We start from the raw sequence: 17,095 nt of genomic DNA on the forward strand, positions 1-17,095 counted from the left end.
GGTGCGCAGGCACCTGTTGCATAGTGGGGAGTCATTGGTCAGAAGACACATCTGCAGTGTAACCACCTCACTCTGGTGATCTGTCCAAACCTGCTTCTGAAAGAGCTCATGATGTCCCTTGTCCCCCAGCAAGGACAAGGAGCATGTCACCTTGCCACAGAGGAATCCCATTCTTAGCAGCTAATTTAGAGCGCTGGGAAGTAGTGCCCTGAAATCGCCTGAACCTTGCCTGGAGGCTCAGCGCGACAGCTCCCGAGCCCTTCAAACAAATCTGGGTTAGCGGAGGACTTTGCAGCCAGGGCACTCTGCTCCCCTCTGCAGTGCTGGACCAGTAGTGCCTCAGGTGATGGTTCTGCCCTGGGGAGGAGATGTGTCATAGGGCTGGGAGCTGTGAGGGCTCCACCTCTATCACTCCTCCTGGCTGTGTAGCACTATGGCTCGTGCTGCTCTGCGGTGGTAGGAGAGAGCTGTCAATCCTGCTCTGCTGCCACGAGCCTTCTAGCTGGGCTTGTATTGGCGAGCCCTTGGAAGAAGGGTTGGAGCCTGCATCCAGCCCAGGAGTATCCCTGGCCTGGAGATGCTCAGTCCTGGACGGAGTCAGTGCACAGGCTGCAGGCACCTTTTTCCTGCCGCTTTGGGAGGCTGGTTGGAGCCCAGGTGTTGGAATATGTGAAGCAAAAGCTAAAGGAGGGTCTCGGGGTCTCCAGCACAGTGTTGGGTGCTGTGTGTCCTTTACGCTGGCATTTTGGGGAGCGCTGGGTTACCCTGCTCTCACTGGCAGGTTGTGTGAAAGAGATGAAAGCACCTGCGCTCTCTCCCACGTGCTGCGGAGTGGCCGTGCTTTATCAAACTTATTGATTTTGATCTTACAACCAATTTAACAATGCAGCTCTCCCCAGCCTTTGGGAGCTCCTGACTTAATTAAGTCCCTTTTCTGCTCTCCCATCAACCCCGTGGGTAGTGGAGGCTGGTCACGGGCTGGGACATGGAGGAAAGGGAAAGTGCTATCCAGGGTACAAGATCCTGTATATATCAGGTTAAGCAGCCTGGTACATGGGGCCTTGTGGGCGATGCTGGAGTGATGCATCCCAGCTGCTGCTGGGGCTGGAATTTCCAGCTGACCCGTTGCGCTGGGGCAGGGAGGAAGAGGAGGCTAGGAAAAGGAGTTGAAACAACGTGGTTTGCTGATGTGAGAGCATTTCTCCTGCCAGGGTATCCTAGGAAACCCAGCCGCCTTTCTGGAGGTGCAGGTTAGTACCTGCCGTACCTCAGGGAGAGGGGGAGAGAAAGTGCTAATTGCTCAGCGCGCCAGAGAGCTGCTCTGGCCTGTAATTAGATGAATTAGTGGAACAATGACCCAATTTCCCTCAGTTTTTAGATTATTGCAAACAACCCTGAGGTTGCTGCCTCCTTCTGTCCTGCTCTCCTCCCCATCCCCTCCTCTCCCATCCCCTACTCCCCTACTGCAGCCCTCCCTGCTCCTCCTTGGCCAGCAGCTGGGGACCGAGCCCAGATGGGAGAGGAGGCCATGAGTTCTGGCACTGCTGACTGTGCTCCTGCAGCTCTGCCCAAGCTGCAGTGTCTCCACCCCTCCAGCAAGTTCAGGGGCTCTGAGTATTTCCACTGCTGGACTTGGTGTGCACCAGCTTGCGTCTGCCCCAATTTGTTTTCCAGAGATGGTCTTGAAAAAACTCTTGTATGTTAAAAGAAAACCTCTGGAGTCCTTCCTGTGCCTGCCGATTGCTTTCCAAGGTCATCAGACTTTCATTACTATAGATTTTTGAATGCGTGTGAGGTTTTCATCTTCTCAGCAATCCCAGAGGTGGAACTCTAAGGAAGCTCCATGTATGGAAAATGCCAGAGCAGCTGACGGATGAGGGTGCTGCCAGGGGAGCATGGGTGACCATCAGGGGAGCAACCCCCATCTCTGGGGTACCACCTGCCTGGGGTGGAGGTTAAATCCATGCAGCTGTGATGAGCTTGCCACTGGCAGTGTTGAAACCCCAGAGTATGATTTCATGGCATGGGTGATGGCCAGCACTGTGGTTTAGAGCTGTCCCCAGCCATCCTGGTATGTGGGGGGTATTGAAAGGGAGCTGCCAGGGCTAGGTGGCCCCTGAGTGGCTTTGGCTGTCCATAGTGTCCCATGAGCTTTGGTGCCGGCATCAAACAGGGCTCACTGGCATGTGGGCTTTGGGAGGCATTGAATCTCTGCACGTGCCCAGGAATATGGTCTTCCTTATGGCTTCCCCCAGCCTAGTGTGAGAACATGGCTCTTGGCACCACCAGAGTGGCCAAGGCCTTTGCCCAGGCTAACTCTTTTTCTCTCCCTGTCTGCCTGCAGCATCCTCGCCACTGCTGGGACGCACTTCAACACCCATGTGGACCTGCGGACGCTGCGGGCCGTGCGCGTGCTCAGACCTCTGAAGCTTGTCTCAGGCATTCCCAGTAAGTTGGATGCTCCTGGTCCTCCTCCTGGGGTGCCCACATCCATTCCTGATGTCCTTCAGCATGAGAAGGGTCCTCGTGCCACCTCAGAGATGTAGGGTGAAATCAGGGAACAGCAGAAGAAACCTCCCCATGTAGTGGGAACTCTAGCATGGCAGCATTTGGTGTCCCCGGGTGGCATTTCCCCCTGCCCAGCCTACTCTGTGCTGGCACAAGGCTGAGCTCAGCAGCTCGCCGGGCCTTCCAGCAGCTCTGCTTCCCCGGCCAGAAGGCAGTGGGTGGATCCTTTCAGGACTGAGGTTTATTCAGGGGAGATTTTGGGTTTTTTGCAAGATTTCATCTGCTGGCACAGGGATAAATAAAGAAACTAGGCTGCTGCCGGCACCGGTCCTCCCGTCCTTCCTGCCTTGGGCACTGGCAAGGCAGTGTGCTGGATCCATGCCATGGGACAATAAGGGAGGCAGAGCTGCAAGGGCCAGGTCCCACCAAGTCCAGAGCAGGGACCAGATCCAGAAACCAGCCATCCTGGAGCCTTGTTCTGCAGCCTGGCCCTCCCCGCTCCCCTGGCATGGTGCTTTCCTCCGTGGTCCTCCATCCTCCAGGCTATGCTGGCCTCTTTGCCTCTGTCATATGACTGTCCATCCTCTCTGCTTGCTGTTCTTCTCTTGCCAGAGGTGGTATGGACGTGTCTCAGGCAGGGGGTTTGCATGACCATGCTGAGATGTGCCCTTTCTTTCCCCTTCCAGGCCTGCAGATTGTGCTGAAATCCATCATGAAGGCCATGGTGCCTCTCCTCCAGATCGGCTTGCTGCTCTTTTTTGCTATCCTCATGTTTGCCATCATCGGCCTGGAGTTCTACAGTGGGAAGCTGCACCGAGCCTGCTACACAAACAATTCAGGTGGGGAGAAGGGCTCTGCACTCACTTTACATCCCATGGGTGAAAAACAGCTGGGATGAATGCATGTTGCTACCATGGGAAGCCCAAGGCCGAGACGATCCTTTGTTTCACGTGCACTAGGCATGTTCAGGTTGTCCCACTTTCTTATGGGAGCACTTTGTGTGCAGCCAGGGCTAGTCTCAGCAGTCCCCTGTGCTGCCCCAAACCCGTCTGTGTTCAGGCTCTTCTCCTCGCCTGTCCCCTGCTTCTCTCTTACTTCTGCCTCCTTTGGCTCTCTGCTGTGTGCTTGCAGGTGAACTAGAGGAGTTGGATCCCCCCCATCCATGCGGGGTGCAGGGTTGCCCCCCAGGCTATGAATGCCGGGAGTGGATTGGTCCCAATGACGGGATCACGCAGTTCGACAACATCCTCTTTGCTGTGTTGACCGTCTTCCAGTGCATCACCATGGAAGGGTGGACCACAGTCCTGTACAATGTGAGTAGTGCTACTTGGGTGTTTCTCTGGGCAGTCGGTTATAGGGATGGGGAGCTGGAGATGGTATTTCTATGTACTGGAAACCTGTAAGATCCTGAGTTCCCTTTGTGATGGGGATGAGGTTGGTCCTTCCCATTTGGGCAGGAGATGGGGGATAGAGAGGTGTGTGTTACATGTCTCTGGGCAAAGGGAGCAATAAGAGTTTGGCTTCCATCTCTGGATTGGTTGTACAACCCATTGCAAGAGTGAAACCTTGTGGACATGGGCTGCAGCAAGCCTCCTGCTTGAGGACTGTCCCTGCGAAGGTATCTTTCCTTCCCTCCTCCTCCTCCTGTGCTCCCCAGGGCAGCTCCTGGGGATGTGATTTCTGGGCACTGCACATCTGCTCTCCCTGCAGACTAGGCGGTGGATGTGCCTGCATTCCTGGTTGCCTTGGGAAGCACTGGAACTGGGCTTGGGCACCCTCCCTGGGGCAGAGGCAGTGTTTCGGTATCTGACAGGGAGCTGAGATCTTTGGTATTCATGCTGCAAACGTGTCAGTGCTGAAGGGGATGACTGGGCTAGGTTTCTGTGGTTTGCAGCTGCTTGAAGTTGCCAATGCCCAATCCATTGGGGTGCCCAGGGAGCAACTTCAGGGCAAAGCTGGAAGCAGGAAAAAAGCTACAGGCGATTACAAAGTGCAATATCATTGTGGGTGACTGGCCGTATACAAATGTTTTAGTTTATGGGCTAGAAGCAACCATGCCAGTTCTGTTCCCAGCCTAGTTTCGGCATCAATTTTGGCATCATTGCACCAGGAATGTTTTTATACCCTGGTTCCCATAATGCCTGGAGATTTGCAGAGTGGCATTGCTCTGCAGGAGGCAAATTGGATGTCTTGTGGCGGGGAAACATGGTTTGATAGTTACTTTGTCATCAGCAGAAAGGCTGGCTTTTCACCCCAGGCGAAGGCACTGCACCGCCAGTGTTGGGGTCCCCCTCCTGCTCAGTCAATCGCAGTATCTTTCTGGGGGTACAAGGTGGCGCGTGCAGGCAGATAGATTGCAAAACCTAGACTGGGGTAGAAAGGGAAGAGTTCATGGCAAGGATTTGACCTTACCAAGAGGATTTGGTTTTACTCTTCCTAAAGGAGATGATGGTGTCAGGATCTTGCTGCTTCTGCAGTGGAATTAGGCAGGATTGAACCACCTGGATGTTCAGGATGATAAAAGACCATTTTTTGGCTGCTTCGGGTGTATCAATGGGATTAGAGACTTAACTACAGCACCTATTGCCCAGGCATAACTGATTATAGCATGAAAGGGGATTTCTACTGCCTGGCATTTTGTTCCTCTGCTCTTAGCATGCTGGGCAGCTGCTGCCCACTCACACTGCCCTACAGCAACCCGTGCATGCCCAGCACTGCCTGCAGCTGATGCCACCAACCTGCTCTGCACCTTGTTTCTTGTGTTAATGACTGTCTGCAAAAGCCAGGGGCCACTTCCATCAGTGCTCTCCATGTCGCCTCCTCCTCATCCTTTGGCGCCTGAAGCAATTAGCAGCAGCACTCTCTGTGCTAGAGTCCCAGTTGAGGTGTGCGAGGAGCCTGTGAGCTACATGGACAGGCAATTTAGGGTGCGAATGACCTTGAGGGTTTGTACTGGGAGTTCCTGAGGAAGTCTGGTGACCTTCCATTTGGGATGTCCTTACCGGGAAAGCTGAAGCCACTCCATTCGGTGTCTGGGATTTGCTGATTCACCATCTGGATCTTATTGGAGGGTAGACATGGGAGATGTTGCTGGCAGCACTGAAAACCGTGCTCTGCAAGACCTACCCTACAGGATCCCCTGTTTACCACCACAACTGCTAAATTGGGGACTCTCTAGGACATTTGGGGGGGCCCACAGCCCTGCATCCAAATAACCTTCCCAGTACCATTTGCACTCTCAGGCAAACATGCTCCGTCATGGCCAGGACCATAAAGTGCCTCCTTTTCCCGCTCCTCTGTAAAGAACCAGCTATTACTTACCTGTAATGGAAAGGATAAGGGACCTTCCTTGGTTTTTAATTGCATAAGGATTGGGTCCTTGGTATAATAAAATGCTGCTGATTCACTCTGGGAGGCAGCGAGAGACAGACACTGTTCCCAGCACTGTTGGGTTGTGCCTCCTGCCCTCCATGGGGACACAAGCTGTCTTGCCTCTGGGTTGCAAAGGCTGCTTGGAGGCAGCAAAATGGGCTTTTGCCTTTTTTTTTTTTAATAGAGCAATGAGGGATACGCATGGGGGATGTGGTGCCTGGGGGATGCAGGTATGGAAAGCCACTGGGATGCTCTGCTGTCACCTTCATTGCTTGGAGCAGCAAACCAGAGCAGGCTTCTGCTACTAGCCAGCATGGACCTTGCCCAGCACATGCCCCAGGTTTGGGGGGATCAGTGTGGGACTCTGCTTTCCCACTGGATTAAAGTGATGGGAGGCAGCATCCTTGCAAGGTTAACACCACACAGGAGAGTGAGATAGCAGGAAAACCACTTTAGCAGGCTCTCAAAGAAATTGCTTACCATAGTATTCCCCTGTGTTACTGTATCGTGATTTTAAGATCCATTTTTCCACAATTTTACCAGATCTAGAAGCATGGCTCCTGGAATTTGTAGATAGCATCACAAAAAGCTAATTGGCCCCATGTACCTTTCCACGTGTGTTATTTCATGGATGTGCTTGCCTTCAGCCTTGTTTTCATCAGCCTTGCCTGCTGTATTGCTAGGTAGAAATCGCACTATAGGTAAAAAAAAAGAGAAAAAGCCTCAAATTGTGGGGTTTTATGGCTTTTCCATCTCCCATCCCTGGGAGCCTGAAGGACTAATTTCTTTTGGAGGGGGGGTTCAGCTTTGTGGTTCCTCTGACTATCTCTGTGGTCCAAAACAGAGTCTTAAGGAGTATTTTGCTCTTCTTATACTGGAGCAGATGCCCCTTCCCTGGGCTGGCTTGAGACCAAACCTGATTTCTACAGGGACCAGAGGGAAATACAATGCTGGCACAGAGGCTCATTGTCCTACTTCTTCACCTCTGTAGGCATGCCAGTACGGGGCAGGGTCTGGATGGCAGTTTTGTCCTTAAGCAGTGATGCTGGGATCTTTGGGGGAGGGGGGAAGGACTGGTGGGGGGCTGCCGGTGTGTGCCATGGGGCTGGCTGGACACAGCACAGACACTCGGTGGTGCTGGTGGCTTCCAGTGCTCAGCCTGGCTCCCCTGGTCCCAGAGAACAAACAGGAGAGGAGTTTGAAATCATTATTTCCTTGGAAATGCCGACTTGAGGGGCTGTATTTATTCACTGAGATTGTTTATTTGCTTTCCCATTTGGAAGCGCTCAGCCGCTGTGGTTGCAGGTAGTGAGGAGGAGATTAGCTTGCTGGAGCTGCCATTCTCCAGTTCCCCCCACGCTACCAGGAACTGACATGGGAAGAAAAACACCGGTGGCCTGCATGTGCTGGGGCTGTGGGCTGGCCTGGAGGGCTCTGCAGGGAGAGGGCTCAGCCCTGCCTGTCCTGGCCGGGTCCCTTGCTGGAGCACTGCTCTGTGCTCTCTGGAGCTGGGCATGAGCCACACAGCACAGGTACTACAACCCCCAGTTGGGAATTAGTGTGAGGTTAGTGCGGGACAAATAACACCAAAAGTGCATGGCAAAAGCTGCTGTTTATAGCTGCGGGTGCAACGTGAGTGCAGACAGATGCCTGCAGGGGAGCCAGGGCTGCCTGCTTGTCCTGCCAGCATTGCTCGCAGGGCCTGAGGCTGCTGTGAGGCACAAGCAGTTGCAGCTCTGAGCAGTTGCAAAGGGCCATGGGTGCAAGCATGGACACATCGTGGCCGTGGTCCTGGGCACCCTTCACTCACACCAGGAGAGGCTCCGAGTGCTTCATTGGACCAGCGTAGCTGGTGCAGAGAACCAGAGCCTGCTGTTGGGGAAAGCCTGTTTCCCTGCATGGATCTTGCCATCAGATTGAATTCCTGTTGATCCTAATGTTGTGGCTCCAGTAAATTCTGAGAGTTGGAGCAGCCTGCAGACAGGCAGAAGCGCCTGCATGGCAATGATAACCAAGCTGCAGCTGGGCCAGGCAAAAAGCTGGCTTGACTTTGGACAGGACCATGGCTATTAGCAACAATGGGTAAACATTTGCCTCCTAAGCGCACACATTAAAGGAGCACTGGAAGAGCATCCATGCTGCTAATTAAAAATGCATGGCAAGGCCTAACGGGAGCTAGCTGACCACAGATGCCTGCTATAAACCCAAAAGGCCTCTTGTGGTACAAGGGATTGGGACTATAGGGAAGCAGGAGGGCAGAAAGGTACAGGGAGCCTTAGGAAATGCCAGGGCTGAGTGCTGGGAGCCTTCTGGGAGCTTTTGCAGCAGGCGAGAGTGTTTGCTGAGGGAAGGGGAATCAAATCCTTGGCAGCGTCCAAAATACCTTCTAAAACGCAGTGGTTGTGGGCAGATCTGTGTGCCGTAGCTTTAGGGGAGGTGGGGTGTGCAGGACTTGCAGCCCTGTGCAAAGCTTAACAGCCGCCTGCAAGCAGCCAGGCGGTTGCAAACATGCTGGTTAGGTGCGAAGCACAAGCTGTGCATGCAGAGCCCGGCAGCAGAGGCTCTGCAAGAGCCTCTGTGGAATGCGAGCTGCTGCAAGGAGTGGGGTTTGCAGCAAGTGTGACTCAACCACCACCTGCGGCCAGCCCGAGGTGCTGCGGCCAGGAGGGTACATGGGGAGGGCAGCCTGCAGGAGTGCCGGTGCCTGGTGCTACCCTGGTGTATGGGAACCTCTCTAAACGTGGGGTGCAAAAGGACCGAGAAGAATCTCACCACGTGCAGAGGTCGGGGATTCACGGGCTGGGTGTTCAAAAGATGGCTCGGACTGGTTGTGACCATGAAGCACCAAACCTGAAATCTTCTTCTGGATCCTGATTTTCAGGGGTGGTGAAACAGCCATCCTTTTTGAAATGGGGACTGTTCAGGTAGCCCCGATTCGGGGCGCTGGGAAAGGGAGGTGTGTTAAATCACTGGCTGTGATGGAGTATGGATATGGGTGCAAGGCTTGGCTGTCCTGCTCCCTGCCAGCTCCCCAGCTGCAGTAGTCAAGTGGCCTTGGAGAGGCTCAGAGGAGGAATCTGTTGCAAAGCAGTTAATTTTCACAGTGTGTGTATGTACAAAATTGCTCATTGTTCATTGGCATAAATTCCCAGGGTGTTATGGTTGTCCCTTGGGATGCTCAGCACTCAGCTGCTCTCCCTGAAGCACCTACATGTGAACGGTGTGAGCAGGACCTGAGCATTATGCAGGTCTGGATGGGTTTCACCTCTTGCCTTTTGGAGAGCGAGGGCAGTGCCTGGCTTTATGTGGGGCAGACAGGGACCAGAGAGATTAATAACTTGACCAGAGAGGAATTTGCTTCTTTTGAGGTTTCCTCAGACTTGAGATGAGCTGGGAAACCTCCCTGAGCCTCAGTGCTTCCAGGTGCTGCTGCAGCTCCTCTGGACATTGGTTCCTGTCCCCTGGGGTCCCTGGTCCCAGGGCAAGAGCTGCAGCAGTGCCAGCCATGTGCTGAGGGTTGTAGGGACCCCCAGGGAAAGCTGGCAGTGCAGAGGTCCCCCCAAAACAGCACCTGCCCTGGCACCACGGTGATGAGCAGAACACCGGAGGAGCTCAGTGCAGCAGTGGTCTCACACCTGGTGGCTAAGCCTGCTGTGCTGCTCCTTTGGGCACTGTGGGGGGTGAAGCTGCGAGTGTGATGGGTAACAGTGGCTCCCAGCAAGGAGCAGTGCTGGGTGGAGATGATCTCTGGGAAGAGGAGGAGGAAGGAGAGAGGCTGAAGAGCAGAGGAGATGGGAGGGATGATGAAAGAGGGAAACCACTTGGCTTTTTAGCCCTCAGCACCCTGGGATGATGCCAGGCTCTCAAGCTGGAACGCTTGCAAAGGGGAAAGGAGTCCCTTCTTGTGTGTTTTAAATTAAAACGCAACACACACAAAATATCCTGTTGGGGAGGTATGAAAATTTAATCAACACCCAGTGCTCTTAGCAGCTCAGTAGCAAGCACAGATCTTAATGCCTCTGCAGCTATTCCTGGCGGCTCAAAGCAGGCTGTGCTCTGTGCCTGGCGTGGGACAGGGCAGCCAAAAAGTCTCCAGCACTTCTGGCACCTCAGGACAGAGCCCCTTCCTCCTTCTTCCTCTGAAACATTAAATGCTGAGTGTTTTAGATGTGACTAAGTTAGCGAGGACTTCAGAGAGAAGACTTCAAATTCCAGCCTGAAGATTTAAAACCTTCCTGACTATGAAATGAGCTGGTTTTCCCCAAATGGCTCATGTTGGTGCCCAAGCTGGCAGCTCGTGTGCTGCCAGCCATGGGTGCTGGAGCCCATCCCTGACAGGCACGAGTGCGGCAGCCAGTTTGCGTTACCCTCTTCTCCCTTTGGAAGGAATGGCTCTTTCTCTGCACTCAGCAAAGCCAGACCCTTGCCAGCTTGCCAAATGTTTCAGCCTTTTCTTTTTTTTTTTCTTCCCTTTTCCCTCTGTGTGTGTGTGTGTGCTGAAATGACACAGCAAGAAACAAACTGTGTCTGCTGGATCCCCAGCTCTGCAGGCATGTTCTATCAAAAGCTCCCTGCCCACCCCCTGCTTGCTCCTAGGCCATGTGCTGGCAGCAGTTGGGGAGCCGAGAGGCTGTCGAAGGCATTAATGCTTTGGCCCTGATGCTCCAGCACTGCCCGGCAACTCCAGGCTTAAGTAGGGGAGGTGGCAGGGGGTCTCAGTTAAGCCCAGGACCTGTAATTTCATTAGCCGGTTTGGTGCTGGAAATTGTGCCGGCAAGGCTTTGCAAAGCTGTTTCCACGCCTCTGTTGGTGCACGTACTGCTGTGCATCAGAGCTGGATTGTGGGGGGATTGGGGTCAGTTGGGGTCCTTGAGCGAGGTTGAGCATGGGTCTCATGCCCCAAGTATTGCAGCTGGAGCTGGGAATGTTCCTTTATCAAGAAAACATATCATGGGGCCCGAGCTGCCGCTCTGGGCTTGCAGTGTACTCAAAACAAAGCAGCGATCCAGCCGGCAATCACCAGCCCTCACTGAAAAACAACCCCAAGGCTGATCCCATGAAAACCATGCCCTGCTGCAGCATGCAGGCTTTGGGTCCAGCTGGGCATGGACTGAGCCCGATGCTGAAGGTCTTGCGCTAGGAACACCAGCGCTGCCTTAGCCAAGCACTGGGTCTAATGAAGGCTGAGGAACTTTGCAAATACTCCATCAGGAGAAGTTCATCCTGCCTGCGGGGCAGTTAGAGGGTGCCCACATCTGGGGCTGGAAGGCTCAGTAGGAGTCTGGGCAAGGAGAAGGTGCGAGTTCGGGAGCAGAGGTGGAGGCAGCTGAGAGGTCACAGTGGGGATGACTTGAGGGGAGAAGAGGAGGAGGAGGCACGCATGGGGACTGGTTCTGTGAATCAGTGCTGGGGCAATTTCTCAGTGGATCAGAGGAGAACTGAACAAACATTGGTCTCCACCTATTTCACATGCTTTGAAAAGACTTGATGTTAGTAACTCTTCTAGCAATGCATTTTTTGCATTCCATTTAGAAAGCAGAAAATTGCAGTATTTTGGGTTTTTTCCTGTTTCCCCCTCTCTTTCCCTCCCCCCACATGCAGAGACACAAGCATGCCCATGTGCTGAGGGCTTTGCTGAGCTTCCTGCATCCCTCAGCTGAGACACCTGCCTGCTGTCTGCTCCTGCCCCCCAGGAGCACCATGGGCCAGCAAAAGGCAGTGCTGCAGGCACAGCCTCGGGCAGGAGGTGCCCACCCTGCATGGAGACCGCAATAGGTGGCTGTGTCAGGATGTGTCCTGCAGTGGGCCAGCCCTGACCCTGCAAAGGAAATGTACCAATTTCCTCATTAACCTGATTTGAAAAAGCAAAGCATTTTCATTCAGATGTTGTCCAGTGCTGGGGTCGCTGATGGATACCAGGCAGGTCTTGCAGGGAGTGAAGCATGGCCCTGCATGCAGGAGATTAAATTACTGCTATTAAAGGGAAGAAACAGATCTGTTACTGTGCTGGGGAGAGCAGCAGTAGGTGTCAGGGTCTTGAGGGAACTGGTTAGGCTAGGGAATCTGCTGTAAGGTATTTTTTTAATTATCTGTTTTCCCCTTTTTGCTGGGGTATGGAGATCTTGTGGCTGTTCCTGCTGGACTGCGTTTCTCAGCTGGATGCAGCTGTGGTTTGGAGGGAGGAGCAGGTCAGGGGCTGCGGAGGTGATGCTGGGGGGATGCCATCCGATGTGGCAGGGGCACAATGAGTGTCACCACCAGGCAAAGAGTTGCCAAGCCAAGGATTTCACATACAAATCATGGAAGTTGTGGATATTTTGTGTCTGCTGTCCCAGCAGGACTGCTCTGTCCTCACACTGGGTAGTAAGCCCTTGGGAAGCGCTGGGGAAGGCAGGCACAGTGCCCAGGGCAAAGCCATCAGAGATAGCGGCTTTCCCCTTCATCCCCACACCCTTTTGCTAGGATTGCAGCCGGGGGGAGCAGACAGACCTCACCTGCCCAGCCGTGAGGGTTGGGCAGGTGGGTTTGGTCACCCCGTCCCTGCCCATTAAAGTTTCCCTGCAATGCAGGCAAAGCCACGGTCCCTGTGGGAGCTCTCCATGCGGTAGGAGATCCCTGGCAGAGGACAGTGATGAGAGCAGGATGGGGCCACCTGTGCTGCTGGAGGTCCTGTGGATTCTGCACCCCAAGCACGTTGCAGCCAGTTGGTTGCGGTAATGAATGTTTATTACCCCAACCTAATTATGTGCTGTTTAGTATGTGCCCTTGCTGTTAGCCAAACTGGACATGGAGGTCTCCAGGACACATCTCCTGCTGGGAAGGGGCAGAAAGCTCCCCTCCTCTCCAGGGAAAGCCTAAAGTGGGAACCCAGGCCTGTTACTAGGCACTAGAGTATCAACAAGGGTGGATCTCTGTGTGAATGTAGTCCAGTAGCCGCCTGGGTCCTGCTGCTCCCTAAATGACTTGGGTGCCCACAGCCTCGGTCCCCTGACCCCCTTCCCAAGCTGGTGGGCAATGAGTGGCCATTAAAGGCACCCTGCACAAGCAGAATATGCTGTTTATTTTTAGCTAGGAGAGACTGAATTTGTGCCGGTTTTGATTCCCTCCCCGCCCCTTCCCCTATAGCAAAGAAATCCTAAAGTTTCCCATGCAAACGCAGCCCGAGGGAGGGTACGTGTGGGCTGCGAGCTTGTGCTTTGCATTCGACTTGGGTATATATTTAGATTTCTTTAGATTTCTTTAGATTTCTGGCCCCCCGAGTGAGACCTGCTTCTGCAGCTCCCTGTGCCTTTTCCCGCCCTTTGGAAAAAAAAACAATCCCAACAATAAATCCACAAGAGCTGACGAAAGAATAACCCTGTGCTGGAGGTTGAGAAATGGGAGCTGGTGGGGGCTCCTTCACCAGGTGGGGGCCCACCGTGACAGCTCTGTTACCCCATGAGGGTCCAGCTCCCACGGCTTGGTGGTGTCATTTATAGACTTGGAGGCTTTGCCAGCTGCAGGATGCATTGTGTCCAGGATGTGGCTGTGGTGGTTCAGCTCTGGCTGGGAGTCTCCACCAGAGCTTTGACATGAGAAGCACCCTTGGGTGTGTAGTCCCTTGGCTCTTTAGTCTTCACCAGCAACCTCACTTTAGTTGTGTTTGTGTCTCGGGTATGCCTGGAAGCAGTAGCAAATGTGTTTCTTGGTCTGGTGGCCATGGGAGAGTTCAGGTGGTGATGGTTTAGGCTGGTGGGATGCATAAGGAAAAAGTGGTTGTCTTAAAGGGAAGGGAAGAAGCAGCAAAACTAGGTGTCAGGTAGCTCCTGTTTCCCAAAGCGCTTGGGTGAATGGCAGGACCTAGTCTGCTGCACTGGGCGTCCAGGGCAGGAGCCAGGAATTTTTTCATTGAAGGAGTTATGGTGTCTGTGTAATTTGGGGATTAACCCCCTGTGTCTACCCTGACTTCTGCATATGATGACCTCCTAGTACCTTCAGCAAAGGGGAATAAAACCTATGGGAAGGCACAGTGGACCAAGGTTATGAACCACTGCCTGCAAGGGATATTAGGAAAAAGTGATGCTCCAGAGGGATGGGGAAAAAGGGCTGTTCAGTCAAGACAACTACATCTTGGTGCTAGAGAAGCTGGGAAATGCTATGGGAGCCACCAAAAGTTATGTTGACCCAGACCTCATGAAGGATGCTCGAAGCAGCAGTGAGCGGTTCCCTACCTCTGCAGATGGAAGCAAGGCATGGTGAAGCATGGCTGGGGAGATTTGGGCATGGCTTTTGGTCAACACAAAGACGGAGGCAACAAAAGGCTGGATAGTGGGAACAAGGACATGGCCACGAGTGCAGCCGATGGGGAAGCCAAGCACTGAGACCCCATTGGCCTGGTGCTCAGGATTGCTTCCCCCTCCCCATGTTCGGAGGGAGCTGGCACATGAAATGGCAGGTCTGGTAACAAGTATTTTTAACAACTCCATCAAGTTGGGGGAGGCACCATCTGACTGGAGAATAGTGAATGCGATGCCTATATTTAAAAGCGGGGGGAGGAGGGGAAAAAAAGTAAGGCAGGCAGGAATAGGACTGTAAGCCTGACCTCGATTACATGCCATTTTGGAACAGATTTGGAAGGCAAAAGAGGAAAATGAGTCACGGGTTTGCCAAAGGTAGGTCACTCCGGGCTAACCTGGCATCAGAGTCCTGGAAACATGTAGAGCTGCTCTTTGTAGTAAAACTTTTGCTATGGGAAAGTGTTAACGAAGAAGAGCTCTGTGAGGCTGGCGGGGAAGTGCGCAGCATCGGGACGGCACTGTGTGGTGTTGAGGGGATGTGGTGACTGGTAGTGACCGGTGGGGCTCCTCGGGGATGAGCCACTGGCTTTCCGCGATGGCTTCCTGGCACTTCAGGTACGGAGGCTGCCACCCTGGGCTGAAGGAGATTGAGAGCTGGAGGAAGAGATGTGGGATGCAGTGTGAAATGGAAAGCCATGTGCTTGTTGTGGAACAGCGAAGATATCTCTTCAGACCCCAGGTCTCTCTCATGGCAAGTAGCAGTGTGAAGGAGGATGGAATGAGCAAGTGACCACAGGCCAGCAGTGCTGGGAGGAAGAGGGAGATTTGCAGGCACGATGGCAAACTCTCATTAGCATCATGCAGGGATGGAGTGGGACCCATCAGAATTGCTCCCTTGGTTCTCCTGTGTCCAGGGAAAATGAACTGAGCCTGGACTGTAGGAAGAAAGGGACTACTAGTTAAAATAGGGAGGGAGAGCCAATCACGCAAGAGAGAACTGGACGTACCTTGCTTTGGCTAACAAAGTAGAGGCTGGGGATAGCCATGAATGCTGTCTATAAACACATCAGAATGGGAAATAGGAAGGAGAATTGCAATTTCAGCCAAAGGCCAATGCTGGCAAAAGAACGAGTGGTATATAAAATAACCACAAATAAATTTAGGCTGAAAATTGGAGCAGCCATTAGAGCATCTGTATGAGGAGCCTTCCAGTGGGAATAGTGAGTTTTTAAGGTACAGTTGACAAAATCTGGGGGAGATTGCATGATGCGTGAGGGGGAGCATGGTGTGTGTCAGAGCATTGGGGTTGAGAAGACACATGGCCAGGAATGGTGGCTCCTTTGGTTCCCTGGGCAGACATGCTTCAGCTTTGGAAGTGGAGAGATGAGAATGCATCCACTTATTTGTGTATGTATGCACACATGTGTGCTCTTTTGTGTGCTGATGCCCTGCTGCACTGGATGCTTTGTGGTCATGCTCTCTGCCGCAGGCTAGAGAAGCAGTGGAAGACAGCCTGTGAAATGCCAAGCCCCTCGCATTTCTCAAACAAGCCCTCTTGTCCCTCCCTGGCAGGGACCTCTGCAGCCTGGGAGTGACAAAGGTACTGGAGCAACTCTTCCAGCTCCATGGGGAATAAAAAATTTTGGCAGTCAGAGCAGGCAAGCAGGTACCAAATGATGGGCTGGAGCCACCGCATCCTGGCTGGGCTCACTAGCTCTTGGTTTTGTAGGGAGAGTTGGGATGTGCCATGGGAAATTTTGTCTTGGGGCTGGGGGATGCTAGCAAAGCTGGCACCAAGCAGGGGTACCTGTGTGGCTGCTTGAGGCAGTACTGTTCCTGGGGCTGCTGGCTTTGGCATGTGTGGCTGGCACCATCCCTAAGCTCACTGTGGCCAGTGGTGTGTCCTTGGGTATGCGGGGGTCTATGTGGGGTACTCAACTCCCCATCCCCTCCCCTGCCCCAGCAGTGCACCTCCTGGCTGATAACCCTGGGGTAATTGCCCTCTGGTCCATCACCTCGTCCCTGTCTCCCCCTCCATCTCCTGCCAAGCACTGCTGGAGAGGAGGCCAAAGGAGGAATGGTGATGGACCAGCCCTGAGGAAGATGTCTTGTTCACCTATAGGAAAGGAGTTCATCTGTCTTGCATCCCCTGTACCAAGGACCTTGGGGAAAGCCTGTGTTTTTTTGGCAGGAGCCAGTTTCAAAAGCAAGCAATCCTAACATGGGTGTCAGGTACACAATGGCGTCTTGGCACGGAGCTGAAGCCCAGCCAAAGCTTATGGGTGCACAATCCTTGATGACTATTGCCATGGCAAATGGTGCTGTTACAGCAGAGCATGGTGGCCTGGGTGTCTCTGGAGGGTGGTGAAGAGTGTTTCCCATGCACCTTTCCCACCTCTGCTGTGGCCCTGAGGAAAGGGGCTGGTAGTGAACTGGGGCTCTTGAAAGCACAGGACTTTGAGAAGATGGTTTCCCCGGTGCTGGAGGGGGAGAGTGGTGAGTCTTTCCAGATGCCTTCCTCAACCCCAAACCCCTTATTGCTGCTGTGTGCCAGGCACTCCTTGGCACAGGAGCCTCTGCCCACAGCATCTTTCTACTGGTGCTGTGGTCAGTGCCTGCAGCAGGACATGCTGGCATCACCCTTCCTGTGTTGGGCTTAGTGCCAGGGTGGTGGGGACACCTGGCTGAGGCTCCCACTGGTGCCTTGGTCACCAGAGGAAGACTCCAGCATGGTAGTTTTCTCTCGCCCTCAGAGATATGCTTCTCCCCTTGCAGAGCCTCGTCTCAGCTCCTGCACTGGCCGACCAGGAGATGTGGTGCCAATGACTCAGACGAAGATGAGGGCTTAATTAGCACGGGGAGAGGGGGGAAGAGAGAGAAAAGAGAGTCTTTCATTGCAACAAGATTGATACCACCTCCCCCAGACAGTCACGTTCTGC

The 17,095-nt window shown here is 53.5% G+C and overlaps 1 protein-coding gene across 8 annotated transcripts in view; it reads left to right on the forward strand.

Moving 5' to 3' along the window:
• CACNA1E (calcium voltage-gated channel subunit alpha1 E) overlaps positions 1–17,095 on the forward strand; it is a 141,546-nt gene that overhangs the window by 59,271 nt on the left and 65,180 nt on the right. For all 8 annotated transcript variants that reach the window (XM_030495458.1, XM_030495463.1, XM_030495460.1 and 5 more), the window contains 3 exons: positions 2,345–2,448; positions 3,195–3,347; positions 3,640–3,821. In XM_030495458.1, the coding sequence (XP_030351318.1) occupies positions 2,345–2,448; positions 3,195–3,347; positions 3,640–3,821 (439 nt within the window). The remainder of the gene's footprint in view (positions 1–2,344; positions 2,449–3,194; positions 3,348–3,639; positions 3,822–17,095) is intronic.

Source organism: Strigops habroptila, chromosome 8 (assembly GCF_004027225.2).
Source record: "Strigops habroptila isolate Jane chromosome 8, bStrHab1.2.pri, whole genome shotgun sequence".
NCBI classification, from domain to species: Eukaryota; Metazoa; Chordata; class Aves; order Psittaciformes; family Psittacidae; genus Strigops; species Strigops habroptila.